Raw genomic sequence first — 25,772 nt, 5'->3', positions numbered from 1 at the left:
CAGTAGTTGTGGTGTATGGGCTCAGTAGTTGTGGTGTGTGGGCTCAGTAGTTGTGGCATGCGGGCTCTAGGGCACATGGGCTTCAGTAGTTGTGGCTCGTGGGCTCTAGAGCACAGGCTCAGTAGTTTTGGCGCACGGACTTAGTTGCTCCATGGCTCGTTGGATCTTCTGAGACCAGGGATCAAACCCATGTCCCCTGCATTGGCAGGTGGATTCTTAACCACTGCGCCACCAGGGAAATCCCTGTTTTTAAATTTTTTAGTAGTAGCCATACTAATGGATGTGAGGTGGTATCTCATTGAAGTTTTTTTTCTTTTTACAGGGATAACCCTTTTAATTTTTATTTAATTTATTTTTTTGGCTGTACTGTGCGGCCTGTGGCATTTTAATTCCCTGACCAGGGATCGAACCGACACTTCTTGCATTGGAAGCACGGAGTCTTAACCACTGGGCCGCCAGAGAAATCCCTTGAAGTTTTGATTTGCATTTCTATACTGATCAGTGATATTGGGCATCTTTTATAAGGAGCTTATTGACCATTGGTATGTCTTTGAAGAAACATCTGATGAAGTCCTTTGCCAACTTTTAAATCAGGTTGCTTGGGGTTTTTTTTTGTTGTTGAGTTATACGAGTTCTTTATGTAGTCTGGATATTAATTCCTTATGATATATGATTTTCAAATATTTTCTCCCATTCTCTGGGTTGTCTTTTTTCATGAAGTTCGGTTTGTCTGCATTTCTTTTGTTGCTTGTTCCTTTGGTGTCATATCCAAGAAATCACTGCCAAGTATAATATTGTGAAGATTTTGCCCCATGTTTCCTTGTAAGAGTTTTATAGTTTTAGGTCATAAATTTAAGTCTTTGATCCATTTTGAGTTGATTTTTTTATTGTAAGATTTTTAAAAACTATTAATTAAAAAAAAATTTTGGCTGCATTGGGTCTTTGTTGCTGCGCGTGGGCTTTCTCTAGTTGTGGCGAGCGGGGGCTACTCTTCATTGCGGTGCATGGGCTTCTCATTGAGGTGGCTTCTCTTGTTGCGGAGCACGGGCTCTAGGTGTGCGGGCTTCAATAGTTGTGGCACGTGGGCTCAGTAGTTGTGGCTCGTGGGCTCTAGAGCACAGGCTCAGTAGTTGTGGCGCATGGGCTTAGTTGCTCCGCGGCACGTGGGATCTTCCCGGACCAGGGCTCAAACCCATGTCCCCTGCATTGGCAGGCGGTTTCTTAACCACTGCACCACCAGGGAAGCCCCAGGGACTGTGTCTTTTGATTTTTCTTCTTTTTCCTATTGAATGGACTATGCTTTCCTATTTTTTAATATGCTTTATGATTTGTTTTTGTTGAAAACTGGACATTTGAAACTAGTAATATGGAAACTCTGGAAATCAGGTTTTTTTCCTTTCCTGGGTTTTGATGCTTTTGTTATTGTTTTTGTATTTTGGGTCTGTGTTGAGGATCAGCCTGAAGTATAAACTTTAAGGTCTTTTTAGGTCTTTTTTGAGCCTTTTCCTGGGCATGTGCAGTCACTTTGGAATTTCCTTTTTATATGCAGTTGTTTTGAATGTCATAGGCATTAATGTCTCCTAAAAGGGGAAAAAGAAAACAATGAAGGGGCAGCCCTTTAAATCCCCTGGAAGTCACTTTAGCTGTGGGAGAGGGGCTTTGAACAGTTGGTGGGGTGGGGGTGCAACAACAGTGGCTGCTCACCTCTTTGTACCTGTTATCAGAAGCAGCAAGCAGTGATCAGAGCACGGATCCCTGATATTTGGAGGGCAGGGTCCGTTTTCCCACATGGGCTCTCACAAGCTAAGTGCAGGGAGCTCTAGGAGCACGTGCTGGTGGCTGGGGGGTAGGTTGGGGCATGGACAGCGGTTATTGTGGTAAGAGCTGAAATTTATGGAATTGAACCACAATTTACTGTCCATACTTCCTCTAGAAGTTGCAAGCATGGATATAAACTCCTTTGTTTACTTTTTTTTTTCCTTATTTCTTGAAAATGCTTGTCCACTGTTACATTGCTTTGTGTGTTGCTTGTTAAGTCTGATGACAGTCTAATTCTCTAAGTTTGATCTTTTTATGTGAAGGCCCTGAAGATTTTTTTCTTTATCTTTAAATTTAATCCTTATATTGTGCTATGTCTCAGACTTGATCTGGGTCAGTTTTCCCAGGTAGCTGGTAGATTATTTCAGTGTATTGATTTAGGTCTTTTTTTTATTTCTGGAAAGTTTTTCTTGGTAGTAGTTTTAAATATTAGTTCATTTCTTCCCCAGGAACTTCAAGTATATGTGTGTTGGATCTTCTTTATTTTTTTCTATATAAGCACTCAATCTTAGATTCCTTTTTACTTCTTCTTTCTTAAAATTTCTTTCTCTTGTTTATTTCTTGCATTTCTTCTCCACTAAATATTTATTCAACTCTACTCTTCCTTGGGTACTTTGTAACTTAATTTTTGTTTGATATGATTTTGTCTTTTTCCTGAGTTTAATCATCCCTTGTTTCATCTTTCTGTTGAAGGTATTTTTTCACATCCTAACATGCTGATTAAGAAGATTTAATTCAGTTTAAAGTGCTGTGTTACAATTTTCTTCTGATTTGTTGTTGGTTTATGGGAAGAGTTTTTCTCAGCTGAAATGTGTAGATTTGCTTTTTAAAAAATTTCTTACAGTAGCTTTTTATGGAATTGGTTTGAATCTTTTTATTTATTGGCATTTAATTGACAGGGTTCCTAATTCAAAAGCACTCTTCTGTCAATTTAATGATGTGATGTTTCTTCAATGGGTGATGTGACTACTGGTCATGGTGGAGTGGAGAAGAGGTTGTTTTTCTTCTTTTCATTTTGTAGGATCCTGAATTTTACCCCTTTATTTTCTTCTTTTCTTCACCACCCAGGAATGCTGAAAACTGCGTAATATCTAGTTTTATCTACATTCTTTGTTGATTTGATGGTTTGGATCAGGAGGATACCATTATCCTCCAGACCCAAAGTCTATATATAGACTTTCTGAAATTATTACTTCAGTGGTAGCAAGGAAGAATTATATTAATATTAATTAATTATATAACTGGTTAACTCCTTTTTCATCTTAGTTATTTTACGTGGTCTTTTCCCTGTCTTTTATTGTCTAATTCATTCTATATGAGTACTTAGAAGACGGGCATTCATGGTTATTTATTGGTTGTTTAAGAATTTCCATGCTAGCTAGTATTCAATTGCGGTCTCAACTGTAATATAGTTGTAGGGAGATGGTATTTGAATCTGGCCCCACCACTTAACTGGTTTGTTACATTTAACAATGTACATCACCTCTCTGGACCCACCACGTAGAAATGAGGTTGAGAAGAACTTTTACCTACTAGAATTATGATTGAATGAGATCAAGATCGTAAAGCTCTTAAAACATTTAAGTGAAAATCTGTTGTTTCAAACACTGGACATGCTCTAAAAGCCTGTGCTTGAAGGTGAATGGTGAAACCTATTGGTAACATCCTTGTTTTCCAGGTTGCCGGAGGAGCCAATATGAGTCAGATTTCAGAAGCACTGAGCCGATACAGGAATAGGTCATGTTTTATGAAGGAAGCTCTCTACAAGCTCTTCGCAGAGACATTTGCAACGCAAGTAGCCATGCCTGCTATTTTAAAGGTAACTGCACCTCAGAAATGTAGTTTTTATTACTACTTATTATTTGGTTCAATTAAAGTTGTTCATCAGACACGATGAATACGGTTAACTTATATGCCTTATTCTATCGTGAGGCAAAGTGCCCTCACAGATAGAGGAGAATGGTGTTAGGCTTAAACTGCTAGAACATCTCTTGTTTAGAGCCTCTGAATCAATTAGAATCATTCAAATTTTTGAATTTGGTCTGAGCAGGGGATTCTAGAAGCATTGCACTATTTTGTCTAAAGCAGGACTTAATCTTTAAACATGAATTCACTTTGCTTAAACATTGTTTTATTTCTTTACTCTTTAAAATCTAAAATATGGTTTTCTGAAAGAAAACACAGTATCCCCAATAAGAACAGAACAAAATAACAATAATTGAAGGTAACCAAGTCTACCGTTTAAAGTTATTTTGTGAATAAAGTAAAATTACCAGTATCGATCAGGCCAACTTTGCTTTGGTTTACGGAAGAATGAATTTATTTTAAATGTAATTGGAAGTTCTAAGTGGTTTGGGAAGGAAAACTGCAATTATTTAAAATTAAATGTAACATAAAAATGAAGAGTCTTAAAGTCACCTTGTTTTTATCATTTGTAATTTTTTGTAGTTCCATAAAACTAGGGCTATTTCTGTACCATGGGAGATTAGATTTATTCATAACTTAAAAATGGTACTGTATAAAGGAAAAAACTGTGCATCTTTGTTTCCCATCTGTAAGGAGGAGGTTGAATTAGATGTTCTAAAAGTCCTTTTCATATCTAAGACTGTGTGATTTTTGATTTTGAAAATCATGTTTATTTTACTTCATACATGTTTATATTGTCGATGATGGCAATCCAGTGAAATCCTAAGAGCAGTTTAGCAATATAGAAAAAAGACATTTTCCATAGGAGAAGTGTATCCCAGGTCTGAGTTCATGTAGGTGTCAAAGTAAGGGACTCTGGTCTCTTAACAGTTCATAAAATCATGGTTCATGCATGTATCAGCAGACTGGTCTCTGAGGTGGGTAAGGATGATTATCCCTATTCGATAGACAAAGCAGACCACGTTGTCCCTGCATGTTAGAGCAGGTATGGTCTAAGCTTAGTATAACACCTTCATTTTACATTTGTTTCTAGGTCTTACGCAGTCTCTCTTCTAGTTGCCTTTCTAATGTTAGGGGTTTTTTTGTTGTTTGTGGCTGTGTTGCATGGCTTGTGGGATCCCAGATCCCCGACCAGGGATTGAACCCGGTCACAGCAGTGAAAGCACCAAATCCTAACCACTGGGCCACCAGGGAACTCCCTAATATTAGGTTTTACCACTTTTCAGATTATTTCAAATTCAGATTTCTTCCCCTTCTCTTGGTGGACTCATCCCACCTTTTTGTCCACTTTATGTTTTTTCTTATCACATTTCCCTTCCCTAGTAATTCCTCTCCATTCCACCCCTACCTCCATCTCCTATCCAGATCCCATCTGAGACCCTGCCTAAATGCGTTCTCTGAATGAAGCCTTTGACTTCCATACCAGAAATGATTGTTCCCTGCATAACCACCTTAGGCAGCACTTTACTTACACCTCTTTTTTGGTGCTTTTTTTCAGCTTCGTGTTTTGACCTCCCTTACAATGTTATTTGTTAACATACCTTATTTCTTTCATAAGGCTTTGTGCTCAGGAGTAGGGTGTAAGTGATTGATGTTGTGTCCCCTGTAGTGCTTATCGTAATGTCTTGGGTGGATTGAGGCTCAATAAATGACTGTGAAGTCACAGATGATGAAACAGAGGTCCAGAGAAAGGAAGTGAGTTACCTGAAGTCACACAGCTAGTTAATGGCTACATTTGGATTGAAAGGTATTGCTGGTGTCCTAAAAAATAAATGCCGAGGAAGGGGAAAATCTGTTACTTTTTGTCCGAATAAGCAAATATTTTTGACAACTAACACAAAAATAAGACTGTGTAAAGAATGCTAATGTTGTCACATGCCACTAAAAACAAGTTCATCTTCAGCTTGTGGCTATAGGAATGAGGAATCATCCATTGGATTTGCCAGTGCAGTTCACAGCCAGTGCTTGTGCCCTCAACTTAACACGCCAGGACCTGGCCAAGGGGATGCCTGTTCGTCTGTTGTCAGAGGTTACCTGTCTACTTTTCAAGGCTCTGAAAAATTTCCCCCATTACCAGCAGGTAATTTGGTTTGAATATTTGACTGCTGCTTACTTGAGGACAAATATATGAAAAATACTTTTTATTTAGTTCTGATTTTTCATCCTGAGAGAGAGAGAAAGAGGGAGGAAGGGAGGGAGAGAGAAATAGGTAAGGAATTCATGTTTGTTATAGAAAAAATAAGAAATATAAATAAGTAATAGGGTTTAAAATTTTTAAATTGATCAGAAACCAGTTACCCAGAAACATCTACTATTAACACTTTAGCACATCCTATAGGCTTAACATCATGTGTGAAATTAAACTGAATTGAATCATAGACCTAAATATAAAAGCTAAATTAAAGGTCTAAATAATATAAAAGCTAAAAACTTCTAGAAGAAAACGTGATGTCAGAGTAAGCAAAGTTTTCTTAGGATACAAAAAGCATACATCATAAAAGAAAAATAACAAATTGGTATTCATCAAAGTTAGAAGCTTCTGCTCAAACACACACAGACATTAAAAAATGAAAAGGTAATCCAGGGCTGGGGAAAATGTTCATTTTATGTATATGACAGAGGACTTTTATCCAGCATGTGAAGAACTGTTTGCCTTGTGACACAAGACAAACAAACCAATTTTTTAAGAAGGCAAAAGATTTGAACAGATACTTCACCAAAGAAGATAGGCAGATGGTAAATGAGCACATGAAAAGATGGTCAGTATCTTTAGCCATCAGGGAAATGCAAATTAAAAGCACATTTGGATACCACTGCACACCTAGGTACCACTACACACCCCCTAGATTGATTGAAATAAAAAACTGACAATACCAAGTGTTGACAAGAGTGTAGAGAAACTGAAATTCTCATATATTGATGTTAAGATAAAATGGTAAAACCACCAGTTCGACAGTCTGGTAATTCCTTTGAAAGTTAGACATGAAAGTCCTCTTTCATGCTACGTAATCATTTTACTCCTAGAGAAATGAAATCATATAACCATATAATGACTTATACACAAATGCTCATAATATCTTTATTCATAATCCCCCCCAAACTGAAAACTTAATGTCCAGCGGCAGGTGAGTAGATAAACAAATTGTGATACATTCATATAAGGAAATACTACTTGGTGATACAAAGGAATGAAGTACTGATACATATACAACATGGATGAATCTCAAAAACATTATATGCTGAGCAAAATAAGCCAGACGCAAAAGAGTAGATACCATATGATTTTACTTATGTGAAATCTTAGTAAAGGCTAATCTGTAATGACAGTATAATTTTCTGGGGCTGGAATTTTCAGGGTTGGGATTGAGTGGAAGGGGGCACAGTGGAACTCTTTGGGGTGATGGAAATATTTTTTATGTTCCTTGTGGTGGTGGTGGGTGGTATTGTTACACATCTTTATAAATTTGTCAAATCTAATTGAAGTGTGTACTTAAAATGGGAATTGATTTATTAAAAATACAAGGAAGGTGGTCTTTCCTTGTTTAAAAAAAAATCTGTATTTCCACTTTCTCTTGAAAAGTTGGATGGTCCTTCTCAATTCAGTCTTAATTCCTGCATGGCAGTCATCAGTTGGAGCTGAGTAACAACTGCCCCTATAGAAGGGTATGAATTCTCCAGTTTGCCATAATTCCTACCACTGCCCTATTGTTTCGTACTCTGCTTTCTTCACTTGTTTATGTTACTGCCTAGTTCCTGCTGGCATTTCAGGTTTGCTATCCCTGCCTCATACACTGCTGTCATGGCAGTGGATGTCACTGGCCTACTCATGGCCTTTCAAAGAGCTGTTATATTTTTCTATTCCTAAAGCTTTCCTAGAAGGCCTTTTCTCTTTCTTTCCTATCTTTAAAGGCATAGTTCAATCCCTACCAATCATAGGTAGAAAGTAGAAGCTCTATCACAGAATTAGTTATGAGATCTGGTAAAGGCATTTATCATTCAGTAGATGGGCCAGACTTCCGGTAATTGATTTGGACTGACACACAGGCAGGCAACTCTGCACATAGATCCTTCTAGGGTTCAGGGAGAAGGGAGACTGCCTCTTTGCCAAAAAAGGGAAAGATTGTTCTTTAGGCAAAGGTGAATGTTACAGAGTTTAATAGTAAGATTAAATGAAGAACTTGGAGAGGACCAAGTACACAGCGAGCTCTCAATAAGAAAAGCTTATTAGTAGCACCTTCCAAATGTTTAACTAGAACCTTTATTTAGAATGAGTATACATTTGCTCAGAATTACTTTTCTTTATTCCGTTAAGTTACAGAAGAATTGCCTTCTCTCCTTAACCAATTCCAGGATTCTTGTGGATGTTCCATTTGACAGGCAAGTATAAAATTGGATTATCTGATTTTGGGGTGTTGACCAGTGTTACTCTGAGCATTGTTGGCTTTTGGTGGTTAGCCTAGCAAGGGTCTGATTAAGGCTGGGATAAAGTGTTTGGGGAGAATGTTCTGTTGAGATTTTTCCACAGAGGTGTTCAGAAGTACTATACTTGCAAGTGTTGTCTCCCAAAGTGTGATTCCAGTTTAGGGCAGTGGGTGGTAAGAACATGGGCGCCAGAGAGTAAAACATCGAATCAAGTCCTAGCCCTTTCATTATCTTTGTGCGTAAGTTTCCTCATTTTTAAAATAGTGACTCTTATGAGGATTAGGTATGATGTTTGTAAGGTACTTATCACAGTGCCTAGCATAAGGGTGCAGACTGTTCTAAATATTAACCATTCTTTTTGTTATTATTTTATTGATAATGCTTTTTTTTTTAAAAAAAAAAAAAACACACACACAAAACATCATTGTAGACTCCAGAGGGGTTCCTCTTGAGGCCATTGTAATCTCTCAGATTCATGAGTTCCAAAACATTAATAATAGTTGCCATTAATAATAGTTGCTGCCAACAGGAAAATTAGCCACAGCCTGATATGAACAAAGCCCATGATTTATGCATGCAAGGTTGTAGGCTAAGCCATTCTCAAATCTAATTAAAGTGTGTACTTAACATGAGAGTTGACTTTTAAAAGTACAGTAGGGAAGGTGGTCTTCCTCATTAAAAAAAAAAAAATCTGTATTTTCACTTTCTTTTGACAAGTTGGAAGCTCTTTTTCAACTAGCCTTCATTCTTGTATAGCAGTCATCTGTTGGAGCTGAGTAAAAGCCGTGAATAAAGGGCCATGAATTCTGTCTAGCTAAGTGATTTGTTTGCTGTGGCATTTTAGCACTGTCTGAGATTCAGATTATAAATTACTACCTCTTGGGAACTTATTTCCTTTTTCGGACCCATCATAGTTGACACTGCTAAAAATAAGTCTTTTTTAGGTCTGTCAATCTTTGAATCTTGTGCATTTTGCTCACATTCTTTTTTTTATTGCCATGCCTCGTGGCTTGTGGGATCTTAGTTCCTGACAAGGGATCGAACCTGGGCTCTTGGCAGTGAAAACGCATAGTCCTAACCACTGGACTGCTGTGCAGTTCCCACTCACATTCTTTTTTGCATGCTCTCCTTTTCCTCTTCTGATTTTCTCTTCTTTTTGCCAAATGCTCTTTGCTTTCATGGCGGAGGCTTTACAAGTCCAAGACTATTTTTGTTAAACAAGATTTGTTGGGGAGGCTAACTGATTTCTTCACTTCTCATGTAGTTTCACAAACTTTATTGTGAGAAAAATACTGTTTTTTAGGTTCGATGCTGCCAAATTTGTTATGAGATGGCTCTGTAAGCATGAAAACCCCAAGATGCAAACAATGGCAGTGAGCATAACCTCTATTCTAGCCCTGCAGGTATGTGATCGCTAAATGCAAAATTTCTCTCTCCCTAGTCTTGGTGGAGCTTTGATGGAGGTCTAACATTTCACTTTCGGCTTTTTGTTTGTTTATAGCTCTCACGTGAGCAAACTGCACAACTTAAAGAAGAGCTCTTCATGGCAGTTAAGGTAGGTTAATTGTCACTTTTATAACTTTTTTTCAGTAAAAGTAATTTGTGAACATAGTTTACAAAATTAAATCATTTTAGAAAGCTTATAAAATGAACAATCTGTAAGACCTGCTACCCAGAAGAAACTATTCTATACTCATATAGCTATTTCTTCTCCATATCTCTAAATAAAATGCTTATAATTGTGGTTTCAGTCTGTCATACAGAGTGAAGTAAGTCAGAAAGAGAAAAACAAATATCGTATATTAAAGCATACATGTGGAATCTAGAAAAATGGTACAGACGGACCTATTTCCAGGGCAGGAATAGAGACGCAGACATAGAGAACAGATACGTGGACATGAGGGGACGGGGAGGGTGGGACGAATTGGGAGATTAGGATTGACATAAATACACTACCATGTGTAAAATAGATAGCTAGTGGGAACCTGCTGTATAGCACAGGGAGCTGTCAGCTTGGTACTCTGTGATGACCTAGATGGGTGGGATGGCCGGGGAGGGGGGCGTGGGAGGGAGGTCCAAGGGGGAGGGGATATATGTATACATATAGCTGATTCACTTCGTTGTACAGCAGAAACTAACAAAACTGTAAAGCAACTATACTCGAATTAAAAAAAAAAGATTTATCAGTTTTAGGTGTTATCTTGTGATTCTGCTGGTATGGTAAATAAGAATTTGGCTCTCCTACATATATCTATACAAATTACCTCCTTTCCCAACCCCCAATAAATTTATATTACAAGTTATAATAAATCAATGTCTACATTATGATTATGCTAACATTGATTATGAAGAAATGTACATCATTGTTTTATTTTGCACTTATTCTGAGGTGAGGCTTGAGCCTTTTTCTTTTTTTGGAAGAGTCATTTATAATTTCTGTGAATTGTCTGTTCATGGCCTTTAGTTTTTCTTTAGGGTTGCTGGCTTTTTTCTAATTTATAGGATTCCTTTATGTTTATAGGATGCATGTAATTTTTCCCCAGTTGGCTGTTAGTCTGTTTTTACTTTATTTATGGCATGATTTGGTACGCAGTGATTTTTAAAAAAATTTTATATTGTTGAATTTATTCTTTTCTTTTTTTTTAAAGGAGAAATTTTTGTCATTGGGTTTTTAAAAAATATTTATTTGTGTATTTTGGCTACAAAGGGTCTTAGTTGCGGCACGCTGGATCTTTGTGCGGCACATGAACTTCTTAGTTGCGACGTGCATGCAGGATCTAGTTCCCTGACCAGGGATCGAACCCAGGCCCCCTGCATTGGGAGCGTGGAGTCTTAGCCACTGGACCACCAGGAAAGTCCCCAGATGCTGGCTTTAGGTTGGAGCAGAATGGAAGGCAGAGTACACTGATGCAAGGGCAAGCAGGTTGTTAGATTTTGTTAGGAAGAATAGCTATGGTTCCCAGTGAAAACTTAGATGAATTGATCAAATGAGAGGAACAAGAAGATGGCAGTTAAAGTTTGGGGAGTGAGAATTATGAAATAGTAGTCTTTGGAGTGAATTCATTGAGAAATATAGTAGGATTGCCAGTACGGTTGAATGCCCTTTTGAAATTTTGAGGCAGATATTAAGAGTGAGACGCGAGCACAGTCTTTTTCAATATTCAGATTTTGGAGGTGGGGCATGAAGTAGGGTTTAACTAAGGTAGGAGTTTTGCCAAGATGATGTGGTGGAAGAACACTGAAGTTACTGGGAATGCTAACAGTAATAGATAGAGGTAGAGAGAGAGAGATATCGATATGGAGAGCAAGTGCTTAAAATAACACGGAGGGAAGTGTAGCCCTGCAGTTCTTGGAGAAACCATTTTAGATAGTGGTACCAAAAGTTCAGGCTTTAACGTGGATGGATCTAGAGACTGTCATACAGAGTGAAGTAAGTCAGAAAGAGAAAAACAAATATCGTATATTAACGCATAGATGTGGAACCTAGAAAAATGGCACAGATGAACCGGTTTGCAGGTCAGAAATTGAGACACAGATGTAGAGAACAAACGTATGGACACCAAGGGGGGAAAGCGGCGGGGGGTGGGGGTGGGGGTGTGATGAATTGGGCGATTGGGATTGACATGTATACACTGATGTGTATAAAATGGGTGACAATAAGAACCTGCTGTATAAAAAAATAAAATAAAATTCAAAAATTAAAAAAAAAAAGTTGCAGGCTTCAGATTAACACAAACTAGGTTCAGCCACTAACTGGCCATAGCCCTTAGGTAATTTACTTATCTCCTCTGCGCCTCAGATTCTTTATCTGAAAAACTGACATTGGACATGGGAGTAATATTTTGCAGTTATTTTGAGTATTATTAGGATAAAATGTGTAAAGCATCTAACCATGGGCCTGACCACAGCTGTCGTTGCTTTCCCGGTCCTTGCTGCACTCACCCTGTTGGCTGTCTAGGTGATTGCTACCTGCGTGGTGTGCACTCATATTCTTCTTTTGGCTCTAACAGCTTCATTTTCGTGAATTCTCTTGATGTGTTCTCTCCTGATTGGGTAAAATATTTGAGATGGTCTCATTCCTCCTGAAAACAGACGTAATCTGGTTTGCTTAGCGTTGTTATATTTTATGTATCTTTTCATTAGCTGGTTAAGTGGAAATGGCTGTCTTTTTCCTTTCACATGACAGTCTAGTATGTTTGAAAGAAACCATGAATACTGGCTTAACTTTTGTCTAGAAAAATTCTGATTTGCAATGGTATATTGGAAACTCTGTTAAATAAGTCAGTGGTTTCTTCAAGCTATGAGGACATATTGTACTACAAACTAGTGTTATCCTGTAGCCATACTGACCTGCTCAGTGGTGTAGAACAGCAAACTTTTTTTTTGCCTGGAATATTTGCCCCCCCTCCGCCTTTTATGTCCTCATTCCTTGCTTAGCTGCCTTGTCCTTTTTTTCTTTTGGTCTCTTTTACATATTACCTTTGTATGGAGTCTTCCCTCTCCCACCTTTTCTAAAGAAAATTCTTAGGCTTTTATGTGTTTCCTTCAGAGCATTTACCGAAACTAAAAATTATTTTATTTAGTTGAGATAAACTGTTTTTTTTAATCTGTCACTCTTATCTGAATATGTGCCTGACTTCCAAAAGGTGTTGACTAAACATTCTCAATATGTGAATAATGGAATAGCTGATATGTACTTGATTATGAGGTTTATTAACAAGCACCAAACTAGATTAAGTGCTTGATAAACTTTAATATTTTTTCCTCACAAAAGCCCTAAAAAATAGGTGTAAGTCATTTTATAGAGAGAAAGTGGGTCACAAGGCTATTAAGTGGTAGAACTTGGGTTTAGAACCGAGGTTTGAGTCTAAAGCTTTTCTTAACCATTGCTTTCCTTATACTGGAATTGAGTCAGTCACTAGGGCATCTTACTCCCTGTCTCTTTGTTTTTTAGGAACTTCTAGCAATAGTAAAACAAAAGACTACTGAGAATTTAGATGATGTCACCTTCTTGTTTACTTTGAAAGCACTTTGGAATCTTACAGATGAATCTCCAGCTGCCTGCAAGCACGTTATTGAAAATCAAGGATTGGCGATCTTCATCCAAGTCTTGGAGGTGGGAAGACAGGATTGAGTTTATGTGTAAAGTCCTTTTTAAAAATATTTATTTAATTTATTTATTTTGGCTGCTCCTGGTCTTAGTTGTGGCATGCGGACTTCTTAGTTGCAGCATGCAGACTCTTAGTTGCGGCATGAGGGCTTCTTAGTTGTGACATGTATGCGGGATCTAGTTCCCCGACCAGGGATTGAACCTGGGCCCCCTGCACTGGGAGTGCGGAGTCTCACCCACTGGACCACCAGGGAAGTCCCTGTAAAGTTCTTTTCTTCATGATAAAGTAACCTGTATATTCTTTTCACAGACTTTTTCAGAGTCAACAATACAAAGCAAAGTACTTGGTCTTTTGGTAAGGTGAATTGTTTTGAGTTAATTCTAATTACTTAAAAAAATAGAAAGCTCACGCTCATGTAGTACCTACTATGTGCTAGGCACTTTTGTAAGCAGTTTACGTGCATTAACTCGTTTAATCTTCACACTATCCCTATAAAGTAAATACCATTATATATGAGTCATCTATTGCTGTAAACACACTACAGCTTAAAACAGCATCCATTTTATTCACTTATGAATCTGTGGGTCTAGAGTTTGAACTCAGCAAAGCTGTACAGTTCTTCTGCTGGTCTCTGTGGAGTTATTCATGTCGCTGCAGTCATCTGGTGGCTCAGCTAGGCCTAGATGCTCTAGGATGGCCTGACTCTCAGCTCTGACCGTTGGTACAGGTTGTTAGCTGGGCCTTGTGTCTCCATGAGCTTCTTCACTTGGCAGTTTCTGGGCAGCAATAGAAGGCAAGTGCACTGTACAAGTGCTTCTTAAACCTCTGCTTATATCAGATTTTCTAACGTCTCACAGGTCAAAGTAGATTACGAGACCCGGGGTGTTTTCCAATAACCACTTTGCCACTTGTTTGACACCAACTGGGTGTCCTACAGTTCGATTCAGTTCACTTCTGCCACTAGCTATCCAGAGTTAGCATCAGGTCCCACAAATTAAAAAGCTCAGTCCCACAAGTCTGCCTCCACTTTAGTTGCCAGCTGTTAAGTCCAGGCCACCCCTACTTCTAACTGACTAACTTTAAATTGGGGGTTTCCACGACCCCCTCCTCAGGTTGATAATTTGCTAGAATGGCTCACGGAACTGGGGAAGGCACTTTATTTGCTATTTTCAATTTATTACAGGATACAACTCAGAAACAGTCAAATAGAAGAGATATGTAGGGCAAGGAAGGAGGGATGTGTGCAGAGCTTCCATGCCCTCTCTGGATACACCACCTTCCCAGCACCTTGATGTGTTCACCAACCCAGAAATTCTCCAAACCCCATTATTTAGGGGTATTTACGTGGGGGTGGGGGTCTCATCACACAGGCACGATTGATTATTAATTCAATCTTTAGCCTCTCTCCTCTCCCGCTGAGGTTGGGGACATGGGGTTGAAAGTTCCAGGCTTCTAATCAAAGTTTGGTCTTTCTGGCATCCAGCCCCCATCCAGAAGCTATCTAGGTGCCTGCCAAGAGTCACCTCATTAGAACAAAATGCTCCAATCACTCCAGAAATTCCAAGGGATTTGAGAGCTCTGAGTCAGGAACTAGGGACAAAGACCAGGTATTTCTTATGCCTACGGATAAGCCCAGATTAAAGGAGGTGGCCACCCCTTGATGGGAAGAGCAGTCACATTGTTAAAGGGCATATACACAGGGATAGGGAAATCGCGTTATGTTCTGCACTCTCCCATACATCGTTGTCTACATTTTATAGATATTCAGTCTGAGGCACAGAAGTGCCTTTTACCCTATGTTACCTAGATAGTAAGAGGCAGAATCAGAACTCAAACTCAGGCAGTCTGGCTCCAGACCCTCTGATATTAGCCACTTTACCCTACTTCCTCTTTAACAATTGAATTACATTTTTAGAAATATCTTTGTTTATACTTTTATACTACCTCCCAACCAGGATATTTGTTATTGAGAGATTTCTTTGTTTCCTAAAGATAAAGGTGAAGATTTACAAAAAGTAACAAAGACATACTACTGTATGCCCCTGCAGTTTGCTGTGCTGGTGCTTCGGAAGACACAGATACATGAAACATAGCAAGATGGTAGTACTAATAATGTTGGGAGGTGGTGTCAGACATGTATGCAAATACCTCTCTAATTCATGATTGACTGTGGTAAGTGCTGGAAAAGAGGCACAAAGTCCAGTGGGAGCCTTTGATTCTAGATCATGAACTCATTGAAAGCAGGGACTGTGTCTTTCCCTTTGTATCCCTAACACATACAGGACTTGGTACAGAGCAGATGTGAAAGGCTTCATAGAGAGGAATACATGATTAGTATTGGAAACTTGGAAGGTACAGAAAAGTAGAAGTAAGGAACAAAGGTCATTTTGGGCTAAGAAAGAATGAGAAAATGTAATCATTTGAGGGACACCGTAATATAGAGTATCTGGAATTTTGGGAGAAGGTGGGAAGAAGAAAAACAATGGGAAATAAGGCCAGAAGGGTGGATTGAAGCCTCATAGATCTATACAATGCTAAGTATCCTTCTTTTTATCCTTTTGAGAGCCTCTCAGAATACTGAGGGTTAGGGAGGTTGTTCCTTTTCCTTCCTTTTTCTGTATGAGGAAGACCCACATTCTCCTGTAGCTCCCATTCAGTATTTTATTCCATAGACTCTTGGGAAGAAAAGGCTAATATAAAAGCCTCTGCCAAGATTAAAGAGGAACTTGGGACTCAACTGAGGTGTCCCTTTCAGTTTTGCTAAGGATCCTATCTATCATCTTGTCTCTTCTTGTTTGGGGCTGCCCATCTGATAGACTCAATGCTGGTCATGCTGTTGACTAATTGTGTAGCTGGCCCAGGGAAGAAGGGCAGGGGGTCTAAAAACAGTGCAATTTCTGCTGAAATCATGCTGTTAACAAGAGGGATATAGCTAGTCTTGGGAAAAGGGGGCAGGGTGGGTCTCAAAACAGTACAATTTTCTGCAGAGTGCCTTATGCCTTTCTCAACATACTAAGTCTATAGGGTATACTTTTCTGAAAGCTGCTTTAGAAGGAGCAGTAACTGTTGTGGTCGCTTTGACTGTGTGTTTATCCTCTAAACCTTTGTTTTTTCATCTGTGTAGTGGACAGACCCTAAGTGACCAACCCCCAGTGATTATAGTTTTTTTGGTGTTCATGTCTTTGTGTAATCTCCTTCCCTAGAGTCTGGGCAGGACCTGTGACTTGCTTCTAACTAACAGAATATGGCAAAGATAATAGGATATCACTCCTGTGATTATATGACAATATGTATAAAATCCTTCTTCCTAGCAGACACTCTAGAGAAGTGAGTGGTTGGAGAAGGGAGAAGCCCACATAGCAAAAAAAAAAACTATGGGCAGCTTCTGGGAGCTGAGGGTGACCTCCAGCAAGAAACCCTCCTTCCTGCAGCCACAGGGGAATGAATTCTGCCAACGGTTTGAGTGAGCTTGGAAGTATTCTCCCCACCCACACCTCACCCATTGAAGCCTCCAGATGAGAATGCAGCCCAGCCAGCCCTTTGATTGCAGGCTCGTGAGACCCAGCTAAGCGAGGCCCACAGAAAGTGGGAGAGGAAAAATGTATGTTGTTTTAAGCCACCAAGTTTGTGTTAATTTGTTACACACATAGAAGACTAATACAGTACATAAAGTAACGAAAATACTTCCTGCCTTTCATTGTTACTGTTAAACTTAAAGCTAATGTAACATATAGTGGGCCCCCAGGAATGCTAAGTTTTTTAGTCAGACCTGGATTTGTATTCGAGTCCAACCAGTTACTAGCAGTGTGAACCTGACAAGTCAGTCTTGCTGAGTGTCGCATTTCTTTGTAGGACTATTAAAGATTAAGTGCGATAAGGCAGATAAAAAGACATTTCAGTCTCTCTAGCTCAGTGCCTGGCACTTAGTACGTGCTTACTCAATGATTTGTTATTCCTGATCATGCTCATCATCAAGGGGGTGGGATTGTAGGTGTTAGGCTAAGTCAGAGGGAGGAGGATGGGACTAAGTGTTCTTGTATGTATATGAGCTGAGCAGTAGGAGAGGGAGAGGAACCAGTTCCTGATTCTCCCCTCCTTTCCTGTCCCTGATATTCTCTGCTCCATCTGACCCATAGAACAACATAGCTGAAGTCAGAGAACTCTCTTCCAAGCTGATGACTGAAGATGTGGTAAAGCATGTCAGCAGCTTGCTGCATAGTAAGGAATTGGAAGTCAGCTATTTAGCTGCAGGCATCATAGCCCACCTGACATCTGACAAACAGCCCTGGATATCCCATGACCTCCAGAGGAGAGCACTCCTCCAGGATCTGGTATGAGAACCATTGCTCTTTACAAAATCCAGAGTCATCTCTTCTTGCAGAAAACTTATTTTTCTGGATCATAAGAATTTTTGAAATATGTGTTCATTGTAGAAAATGGGAAAGAGAGAGAAAAATATAAAGAAAACATTATAAATCACCCACACCTTAACCACCCAAAGCTAATCTCTATTAACATTTTGTTACATTCCTTCTGGTAACTTTCCTTCTATAAAAGTTATACATGCAAACCATTTATATGGCTTATTCTAATTCTCTTTCCCACTCTCAGCTCTTTTTAAAGCTATTTCTTTTGGTGTTTACCTCCATATCGCTAACATATGTTGTTTTTTCTTGACTTTGTAGTTAAAGACATTATCAATTTATTTTCCCACTTTGGAAAATGAAGATTCTTTTTCTCTTTGTCCCAATGCACACCCTTTCCTATACTCCAAGTATACATCTCCTTTCAGTACATTCAAGCACATCCTGTCTATTTCAGCTTCTTGGAGACTACTTTCCCAAGCCTTCTGTTTTTTTTCCCACCTGATTTCCTTTTTGTATATCTGTTAGACCACTGTCATCCCAGGATATTCAATTACTATCATTCTGGAGATCCTCTTTGCTCTCTGTGTTGGATTCCCTGTTTCATGGATTGCATACCTTCCTATTTTTTGGTGTACTCCCTCATTCTCTTGCGTCATATCCTCCAGTAGCTTCCTAAAAGATATATGAAAAAGAAAATTTGAAACCTTTTATGTTTGAAAAGGCCTTTATTTTACATTCACGTTTAGTTGATCAAATGGCTAGGTATAAAAGTTAAGTTTTGAAATATTTTCACAATTTCTAAGTCATTGCTCCATTGTCTTTTATTTCTCTGTATCACTGTTGAGAAGTCCTGTGCCATTTTTCTTTGGAAGCTTTAAGACCTTTGTCTTCAGTGTTTGGAAGTCACAGTGATGTGCCTTGATGTGGGTTCATTTTCATCTGTTCCATTGGCTACTTACTGCTCTGGAAGCTCATTTCCTTCAATTCTGGGAAATTTCTTTCTCTCCCTCTCGCCCCTCCATCCCTCCTTTTTCTTTCCTCTTTTTTCTCCCTGCTTCCCTCTCTTCCTTTTTTTTTTTGGCTGCATTGGGTCTTTGTTGCTGCACATGGGCTTTCTCAAATTGCAGCGAGCCAGGGCTACTCTTTGTTGTGGTGCACAGATTTCTCATTGCAGTGGCTTCTCTTGTTGTGGAGCACGGGCTCTAGGCATGTGGGCTTCAGTAGTTGCAGCACACGGGCTCAGTAGTTGTGGCTCGTGGGCCCTAGAGCACAGGCTCAGTAGTTGTGGTGCACGGGCTTAGTTGCTCTGCGGCATGTGGGATCTTCCCGGACCAGGGCTTAAACCTGTGTCCCCTGCATTGGCAGGCAGATTCTTAACCACTGCACCACCAGGGAAGTCCCATCCCTCCCTTCCTTAATTTCTATTCTTCTGATTGAAGATTATAAGGTCGGCTTCCAACAGGCTAAACACCTACTAGAGGAAGAGAGTTGGGGGGTAAAGGATACTCAGCATTTAGTATTTAGATTTTTCACTTTAGCCCCCCGTTTTTAGCATGGTACTCCCAACCTCAGCTGTTCATGGGATTGCCCAGTCCAGAAATTTTTGTAAGGGGTGGTAGAGGAGATCTTGAAGTCTTGATTCTTTGGTACTTTCAACCAAGCCTCCTATTTTCAACCCCACCTCTAATCTCACTTCCTGAAGTAATACTTTTGCCAAATATTTAAGTCTCTTGGGTGTTCTGTTCAAAATGGTTTGTTTTTTTAACCTTCCCCAGTGCTAGATCTATTAAATTAGTTACCGTTTTTCTTCTGCTTTCTACTATGTGTATTTGTCTTCTTTTAAACCGTTTGTATCATTCTGTTCATGGGATTTAAGGGAGGAGTGGGTGCATGCTCAATCTTCCATCATTAAACAGGAGCCCCTTTTTATTGCATTGTTTTCCACATGACTTTGTTTATATTCTACATATATAATGCTTATCTAATTGAGAGTTGGCAGGTTAGGTATCCTAAATTTGAGTAATCAATCCCATATTTTGAAAACTTATGTTGTTTCATATATATGTAATTATAAATGACATGAAACAATACCAGAATCTTGATATGTCTTTTTGTACAGTATACAACCATCCAGAACTGGCCAAGTTCAAGTTGTAAGATGACAGCATTGGTGACCTACAGGTAATTTCATGATGGTATAGTGCTTTTCTTAAAGCTTGTCCTCAGTCTACTCACTATGTAGAGGCCATGGTACAGTGATAAAATATTAGAATAAAATAGCATGTGTTCAAATCCTGTTTCTTTGTGATATTGGGAAAATCGCTTTTAGAAAATCTCTGAGACTCAGTTTTCGTCATCTGTAAAATGAGGCTGGCAGTGTGCAAGATTGAGGGTGGAATCAGATATTGAATGTATAATGTCTCACACAGAGTATAATTTCTTAAATGCTAGTCCTGATTATATGCTCAGCAGTACATCTGTCTTGGTGAGGAATTGACCCTGGGGGGAAAATGTTGAAAATTATTATTATATCCCTGATGTTAGCTTGAGTTCTGAAGAAACATCTTCTTTGTACTTATTTAGATCCTTCAAGGCATTTTTCCCACTCCTTGGCAACATCTCTCGACCAGAGGTTCAGCTCTGGGCACTATGGGCCATGTATCATGTCTGCAGTAAAAACCGTATGTAATTAAAAAGAATAGTTTTCTAGCTATTTTTCTGTATAAGGATTAAGTTCAAGATGGAATTTTGAAAAATTGTTCACCTATGTCTTGATTTTAACACTTTTAAAAAAGCAACTGAAAAGCATTTGTATTAGTATAAAAAATGCTACAGAATTATAATTGGGGATGTTTGTCAAGCGATATAGAAAGTGAAAGTTTGCTCCCACTCCTATTCCCCATAGGCAAGCACTGTCCATAAGTTGATAACTATAACTATACTTCCAGATACTTTTCTGTAATACATGCTATAGTTAGTATATACTCTATGTGAATAGGATAATGTTTTTAGACAAAATGGGCTCATTCTGTGCATACTATCCTATAGCTTGCTGTTTTTCACTCAGTAGTTTATCATGAATACTATTCTTCCTATAGTAATACATAGATTTGCCTCTTTGTAATGGTTTGAGGGAGGCTGGGGGGCCAGATGTCAGGAGTTGGTCCCAGGCAGCTTAAATGTTTTTCCATGTTTTGCTGTTTTAAATTCCCCTTGGGAATTATTGGCTTTTATTCTTTTTTTTTTTAATATTTATTTATTTATTTGGTTGCGCCAGGTCTTAGTTGTGGCTTGTCGGCTCCTTAGTTGCAGCACATGGGATCCTTAGTTGTGGCAGGTGGGCTCTTTAGTTGTGGCTCCAGGGCTCCTTAGTTGTGCCTTGCCAGCTCCTTAGTTGTGGCATGCATGTGGGATCTAGTTCCCTGACCAGGGGTTGAACCCAGGCCCCCTGCATTGGGAGCATGGAGTCTTATCCACTGCACCACCAGGGAAGTCCCTTGGCTTTTATTCTTTGTTAAGCATTATTATTAAAATTTTTGCTTTTATTACAAAAGAAATATAGGCTATAATATTATACTAAAATACCTAAGATATAACTTTTAGAATTAAGGTTTTAACTATCAAAAGCATAAGCTATCTCAGAATGGCTTTAACAAGTATTGAGGCCTATATGCAAAAAAAACTATAGGAAATAATTTAAAAGCCTGAAATAATTGTGAGACATACTATACTCAGTTCTTTTCAATTCACGGATATAATACAATTCAAGTGAATGAGTAAGAGTTGAGGAATCTGAAAATTATTTTAAAGTTAAAGTGGCAGGATAAACAGGAAAGAACTGACTGAGAAAAATGGTTTTTAGGAGCTTGCCCTAATATTTCTCTTTATTTATTTATTTATGTTTGGCTGTGCCTGTGGCGTGCAGAATCTTAATTCCCAGACCAGGGATCAAACCCTGGCACCCCTTGCAGTGGAAGCGTGGGGTCCTAACCACTGGACCACCAGAGAAGTCTCTAACACTTCTCTTTAAATGGTACTGGCATATGAATAGATGGAGGCAGATCAATCAGTTTGAGTGGCACTGAAATAGACTCTAGTATATTCAATTACAACAGTAGTAACTGTAACAACAACTAGAATTTAGTTGAGTATTTATATTTACTGTGTGCCAAGCAGTGTTGTAAGCTATTTATGTGTAACTTATTTAATCTTCACAACAGATAGAACAGGTAGCATTTTATTGTATTTATTGTTACAGATGAGAAAACGAGGCATAGAGAAGTAAAGTAACTTGCCCAAAGTTAAAGTAGCCTGCACGGGCAGAGATAGGGTTCTAACCTAGTGATCTGACTCCAGATCACCACTATTAATTAGACTGCTCTGTATTTCTTTGCTATATGATGTAACAATTTATTTAACATTGTTTCCAGTCTTTTCTGTTACAATACAAACACTGGTTCAATGAATAATGACATTCTCTCTCTCACTCTCACTCACACACATACTATATATTTAGGAAAGATGAACATGTGTGCTAATTAAGAGGACAGACCCCAGAATCAGACTATTTGTACTTTTCTCCCATTTACTAACTGTGGGAGCTTGAGCAAGTTACTGAACCCCTCTGTGCTCCAGTTTCCTCATCTGTAAAATGGGGATTGAAGTACCTATTTCATAGGGCTGTTATGAGAATTAAATGAGGTAACATTTGCAAAGCATTTAAACATTGCTTGGCTCATAGTACGAGCATTTGTACATAGCACAGTATTAGTACAAGCGTAGTGCATACCATTTGTTAAAAGAAAAGACATCACTTTGCAAGCATAATCTGCAGAATACTTTTAGAATTACTGAGTCAAAGTGTTATGAATGCTTGTTTTGGTAGGTATTGCTAAACTGTCATCCAGATAATTGATTACCAGTTTGCATTCCCATCAGTAATATATTAGAGCTTCCAGTTTCCTTTTATTCTTGCAAAAAGGTTTAGTTGAATTTTTTTTGGGGGGGGAGTACGCGGGCTTCTCACTGTTGTGGCCTCTCCCGTTGAGGAGCGCAGGCTCCGGACGCGCAGGCTCAGCGGCCATGGCTCACCGGCCTAGACACTCCGCGGCATGTGGGATCTTCCCGGACCGGGGCACGAACCCGTGTCCCCTGCACCGGCAGGCGGACTCTCAACCACTGCGCCACCAGGGAAGCCCTAGTTGAATTTTTTTTTTTTTTTGCGATACGCGGGCCTCTCACTGCTGTGGCCTCTCCCATTGCGGAGCACAGGCTCCGGACGCGCAGGCCCAGCGGCCATGGCTCACGGGCCCAGCCGCTCCGCGGCACGCGGGATCCTCCCGGACCGGGGGGCACGAACCCATGTCCCCTGCATCGGCAGGCGGACTCTCAACCACTGCACCACCAGGGAAGCCTTAGTTGAATTTTTTGATCTTTGTCAATCTAAGGTGAAAGAGAGTCTCAGGTGATGTTTATTTTAAGTAAGGTGAACTGTCTTATATTTGAATTGTCTGTTGATTTCCATTGCTCACTTTTTGTTTACTGATTTTTGGTCTTTTTCTTTTTAATTTGAAGGAACTCTTGCAAATACTTTTTCCCAGTTTATTGTCTTGATTTTATTCATTGTTTTTACAAGTCAATATTTTGTTATATGGCCTCTGGGTTTCAGGTCATGATTATACCTTACAAAATTGATGAAAATTTTCAGCCATTTTCTTTTAAAATATTACCCTCCACCTATTCTCTCTATTCCTTTCTTGTAACATCTATCAGCAGTATCTTATACCTTCTCTGAATCTGTCCTACCATTTAAAAACAAATGTTTCCATGTCTTTGTTTCTTTTTACTGCATTCTTGGTAATTGCCTTAGATGTGTTTTTGGATCATTGTTTCTGTGTCTAATAGACTCTTGGACTGATTAAGAGAATCCTTTCAGACTGAGTTGTGCACATGTCCCTTCAGTACAGCTTTGTATTTGCTTCTGTCAAGTGTTCTAGAGGTTTCCCTGGGATTGGACTAATTCTTATATTAATTTCTCAGCTCAAGGGTTCCCAGAACATTTAGGGTAATATAAATTCAAACCCTATACCAACTTGGGACTGGTTATAAATTCTCAGGAAAGACTTCTCCCAGGAGTCAGGCTAAATGCAGATGTTTCATTGTCTTATCCGTTGTCTTGCCCTTTGAGGGGCCAGCTTTATGCATTGATTTTGCTTCTGACTTTCTAAGTTAAAATCTAAATTCCTAGATTACTGAAACTGACGGTCCCTTTCTGCCCGACGATAGTTACAGGTTAGGTTACACGAGCTTTAGGTGCTTTTTGCTCTTTGTGTCTGACTCCTGGACAATTCCTTTCCTTTGTGCACTCAACTATGAATTAAAAAATTTTTTCAATTATACTGTATCCAGCTCTGGTGTTTTTAGGTTGTGTAGCTCAACATATTGCCTGAACCTGAAATTTGTATCATTTTTGTAATAAAAGATGTTCTTATCCTTTTAGCTAGGATTAGAGACATTTGAAGCCTAGAGTTGTCCAGAAGTAAACATAATAAAATAATCATCCATTATCTCATTACACAAGCCAAGCATTACCTGGCATATTTCTTCTAAATTGACACAGTTTATCTGTTAATTCCTATGTCAAAGGGCTTAAAACTTTGTACTCTTTCTTCAAAATGGTGAATGTGGTAATTTGGGAATATTTAAGATGCCAACTTGTCCGTCAGGTTTCTTCGCTTGATTTTCTTTCAGCCAGCAAATACTGCAAAATGTTAGTCGAAGAAGAAGGACTGCAGCTTTTGTGTGACATCCAGAAGCACAGTGAGGCAGACCCCCAAGCACAGCACATTGCAGCCTCCCTTCTAGATGACTTCAGAATGCATTTCATGAATTATCAGAGACCCCCTCTCTGCTGAATGCCCTTCTTATCCTCAGGGGCTTCAGAGGTGCTCTGTTGCTCAGTGTCAGGTCTTCTGCCCTGTCACCAATTGAATGTTGAATTGAAATGAAACAAGTTGTCATTGGAGTTTGTGAGTTGACTGCCTTCTTGGCCTTTTTTTTGTGGTTGTTGTTGACTTTCTGTAACTTATAAGAAGGTTGGGTTTGTATGATAGCCATGATCCCACATCAAGTTGGAATCACTCTGGGAACACCCTTCCAGCAGTTTTGAAAAATCCAGCCCTGGACTCTGTGTGAAGACCTGTGAGCTTGTGTTGGAACAGCTACGCCAGTTACTTTTCTCTAGCCCCGACCAATTTCTTAACTCTGAGTGTTTGTCAGAGGAAAGGAAAAAGAAAGACTTACGGGGAAACTTTGATATTTATTATTAAATTTCATGTTTGAAAGAATCTCCTAAGTTGTTATTCCTGGTTATATGAAGCCACTGGAAAAGAAGTACATGAAAAAGTTCTAGGAAACATACACGTATAAATGTATTGTTTGGAAGGCAGAACTTCTATTGGAGGGGAGGGAAAAAAATTATTTTTAATAGATACCAGAGTACCTTCCACTCGTTGGGTGGAGGGAAGAGAAATATATTTTTATGATTTTGGATAGTCTACCTTTGACCCTCCTTCCTCTAGCGTTACACGTTAGACTGAGTAAGCGTAACATGGTATGTGATTGGGTGTGCTGGTGGGGTATGGTCAGAGTTAGGACTGAGAATAGAGTGTTCAGATGAAAGATTATATGGGGATTATAAATCTCAATCCCTCAATCCCTCAAATTTTTAATTTGAGTTATGACTGTGACCAAAACTGAGAGGAAAAGGAAGGGCTGTGCCAGAGGTGTGAAGAGGTGCTCTTACCTAATATGGAGATGAGGAAAATAGTGAGCTTCTCTGAGAACCAGCCTCAACCACAGTATAAACTATCAGAAGCTTTGGTTTGTGTCCTCTGCAAACCCACTCTGTGGAATAGAGTGTGAAGTCCTTCCTCACCTTATTATTGACAACTAACAAAACATGTTTTACCATTCATCTGTTTAAGTTTTTCAAAGAAATAAATTCCTTTCTGAATTAGTAGCTTATTTTAGGACTAGATTTTTGTGCTGTTAGCTGGCCAGACTCTTAACTGGAATGCTATATACCTTTGTTTGGAATCAGATGAGGCTTATTCTTATTCTAAACCAT

The 25,772-nt window shown here is 39.1% G+C and overlaps 1 protein-coding gene across 1 annotated transcript in view; it reads left to right on the top strand.

Moving 5' to 3' along the window:
- The window catches only part of ZYG11A (zyg-11 family member A, cell cycle regulator), a 57,600-nt gene extending 33,042 nt beyond the window's left edge, over window positions 1-24,558 (top strand). The window contains exons 4-14 of the mRNA XM_004273909.4: window positions 3,497-3,637; window positions 5,648-5,824; window positions 8,057-8,121; window positions 9,470-9,569; window positions 9,668-9,721; window positions 13,121-13,282; window positions 13,587-13,631; window positions 17,414-17,608; window positions 19,764-19,825; window positions 20,228-20,325; window positions 24,395-24,558. Coding sequence (XP_004273957.2) covers window positions 3,497-3,637; window positions 5,648-5,824; window positions 8,057-8,121; window positions 9,470-9,569; window positions 9,668-9,721; window positions 13,121-13,282; window positions 13,587-13,631; window positions 17,414-17,608; window positions 19,764-19,825; window positions 20,228-20,325; window positions 24,395-24,558 — 1,263 coding nt within the window. The remainder of the gene's footprint in view (window positions 1-3,496; window positions 3,638-5,647; window positions 5,825-8,056; window positions 8,122-9,469; window positions 9,570-9,667; window positions 9,722-13,120; window positions 13,283-13,586; window positions 13,632-17,413; window positions 17,609-19,763; window positions 19,826-20,227; window positions 20,326-24,394) is intronic.
- Window positions 24,559-25,772: the final 1,214 nt, after the last annotated feature.

This window comes from Orcinus orca, chromosome 1 (genome assembly GCF_937001465.1).
Source record: "Orcinus orca chromosome 1, mOrcOrc1.1, whole genome shotgun sequence".
Classification (NCBI taxonomy): domain Eukaryota; kingdom Metazoa; phylum Chordata; class Mammalia; order Artiodactyla; family Delphinidae; genus Orcinus; species Orcinus orca.
Note: the sequence above shows the minus strand (reverse complement) of the source record. Positions and strands in the feature narration are given on the sequence as shown.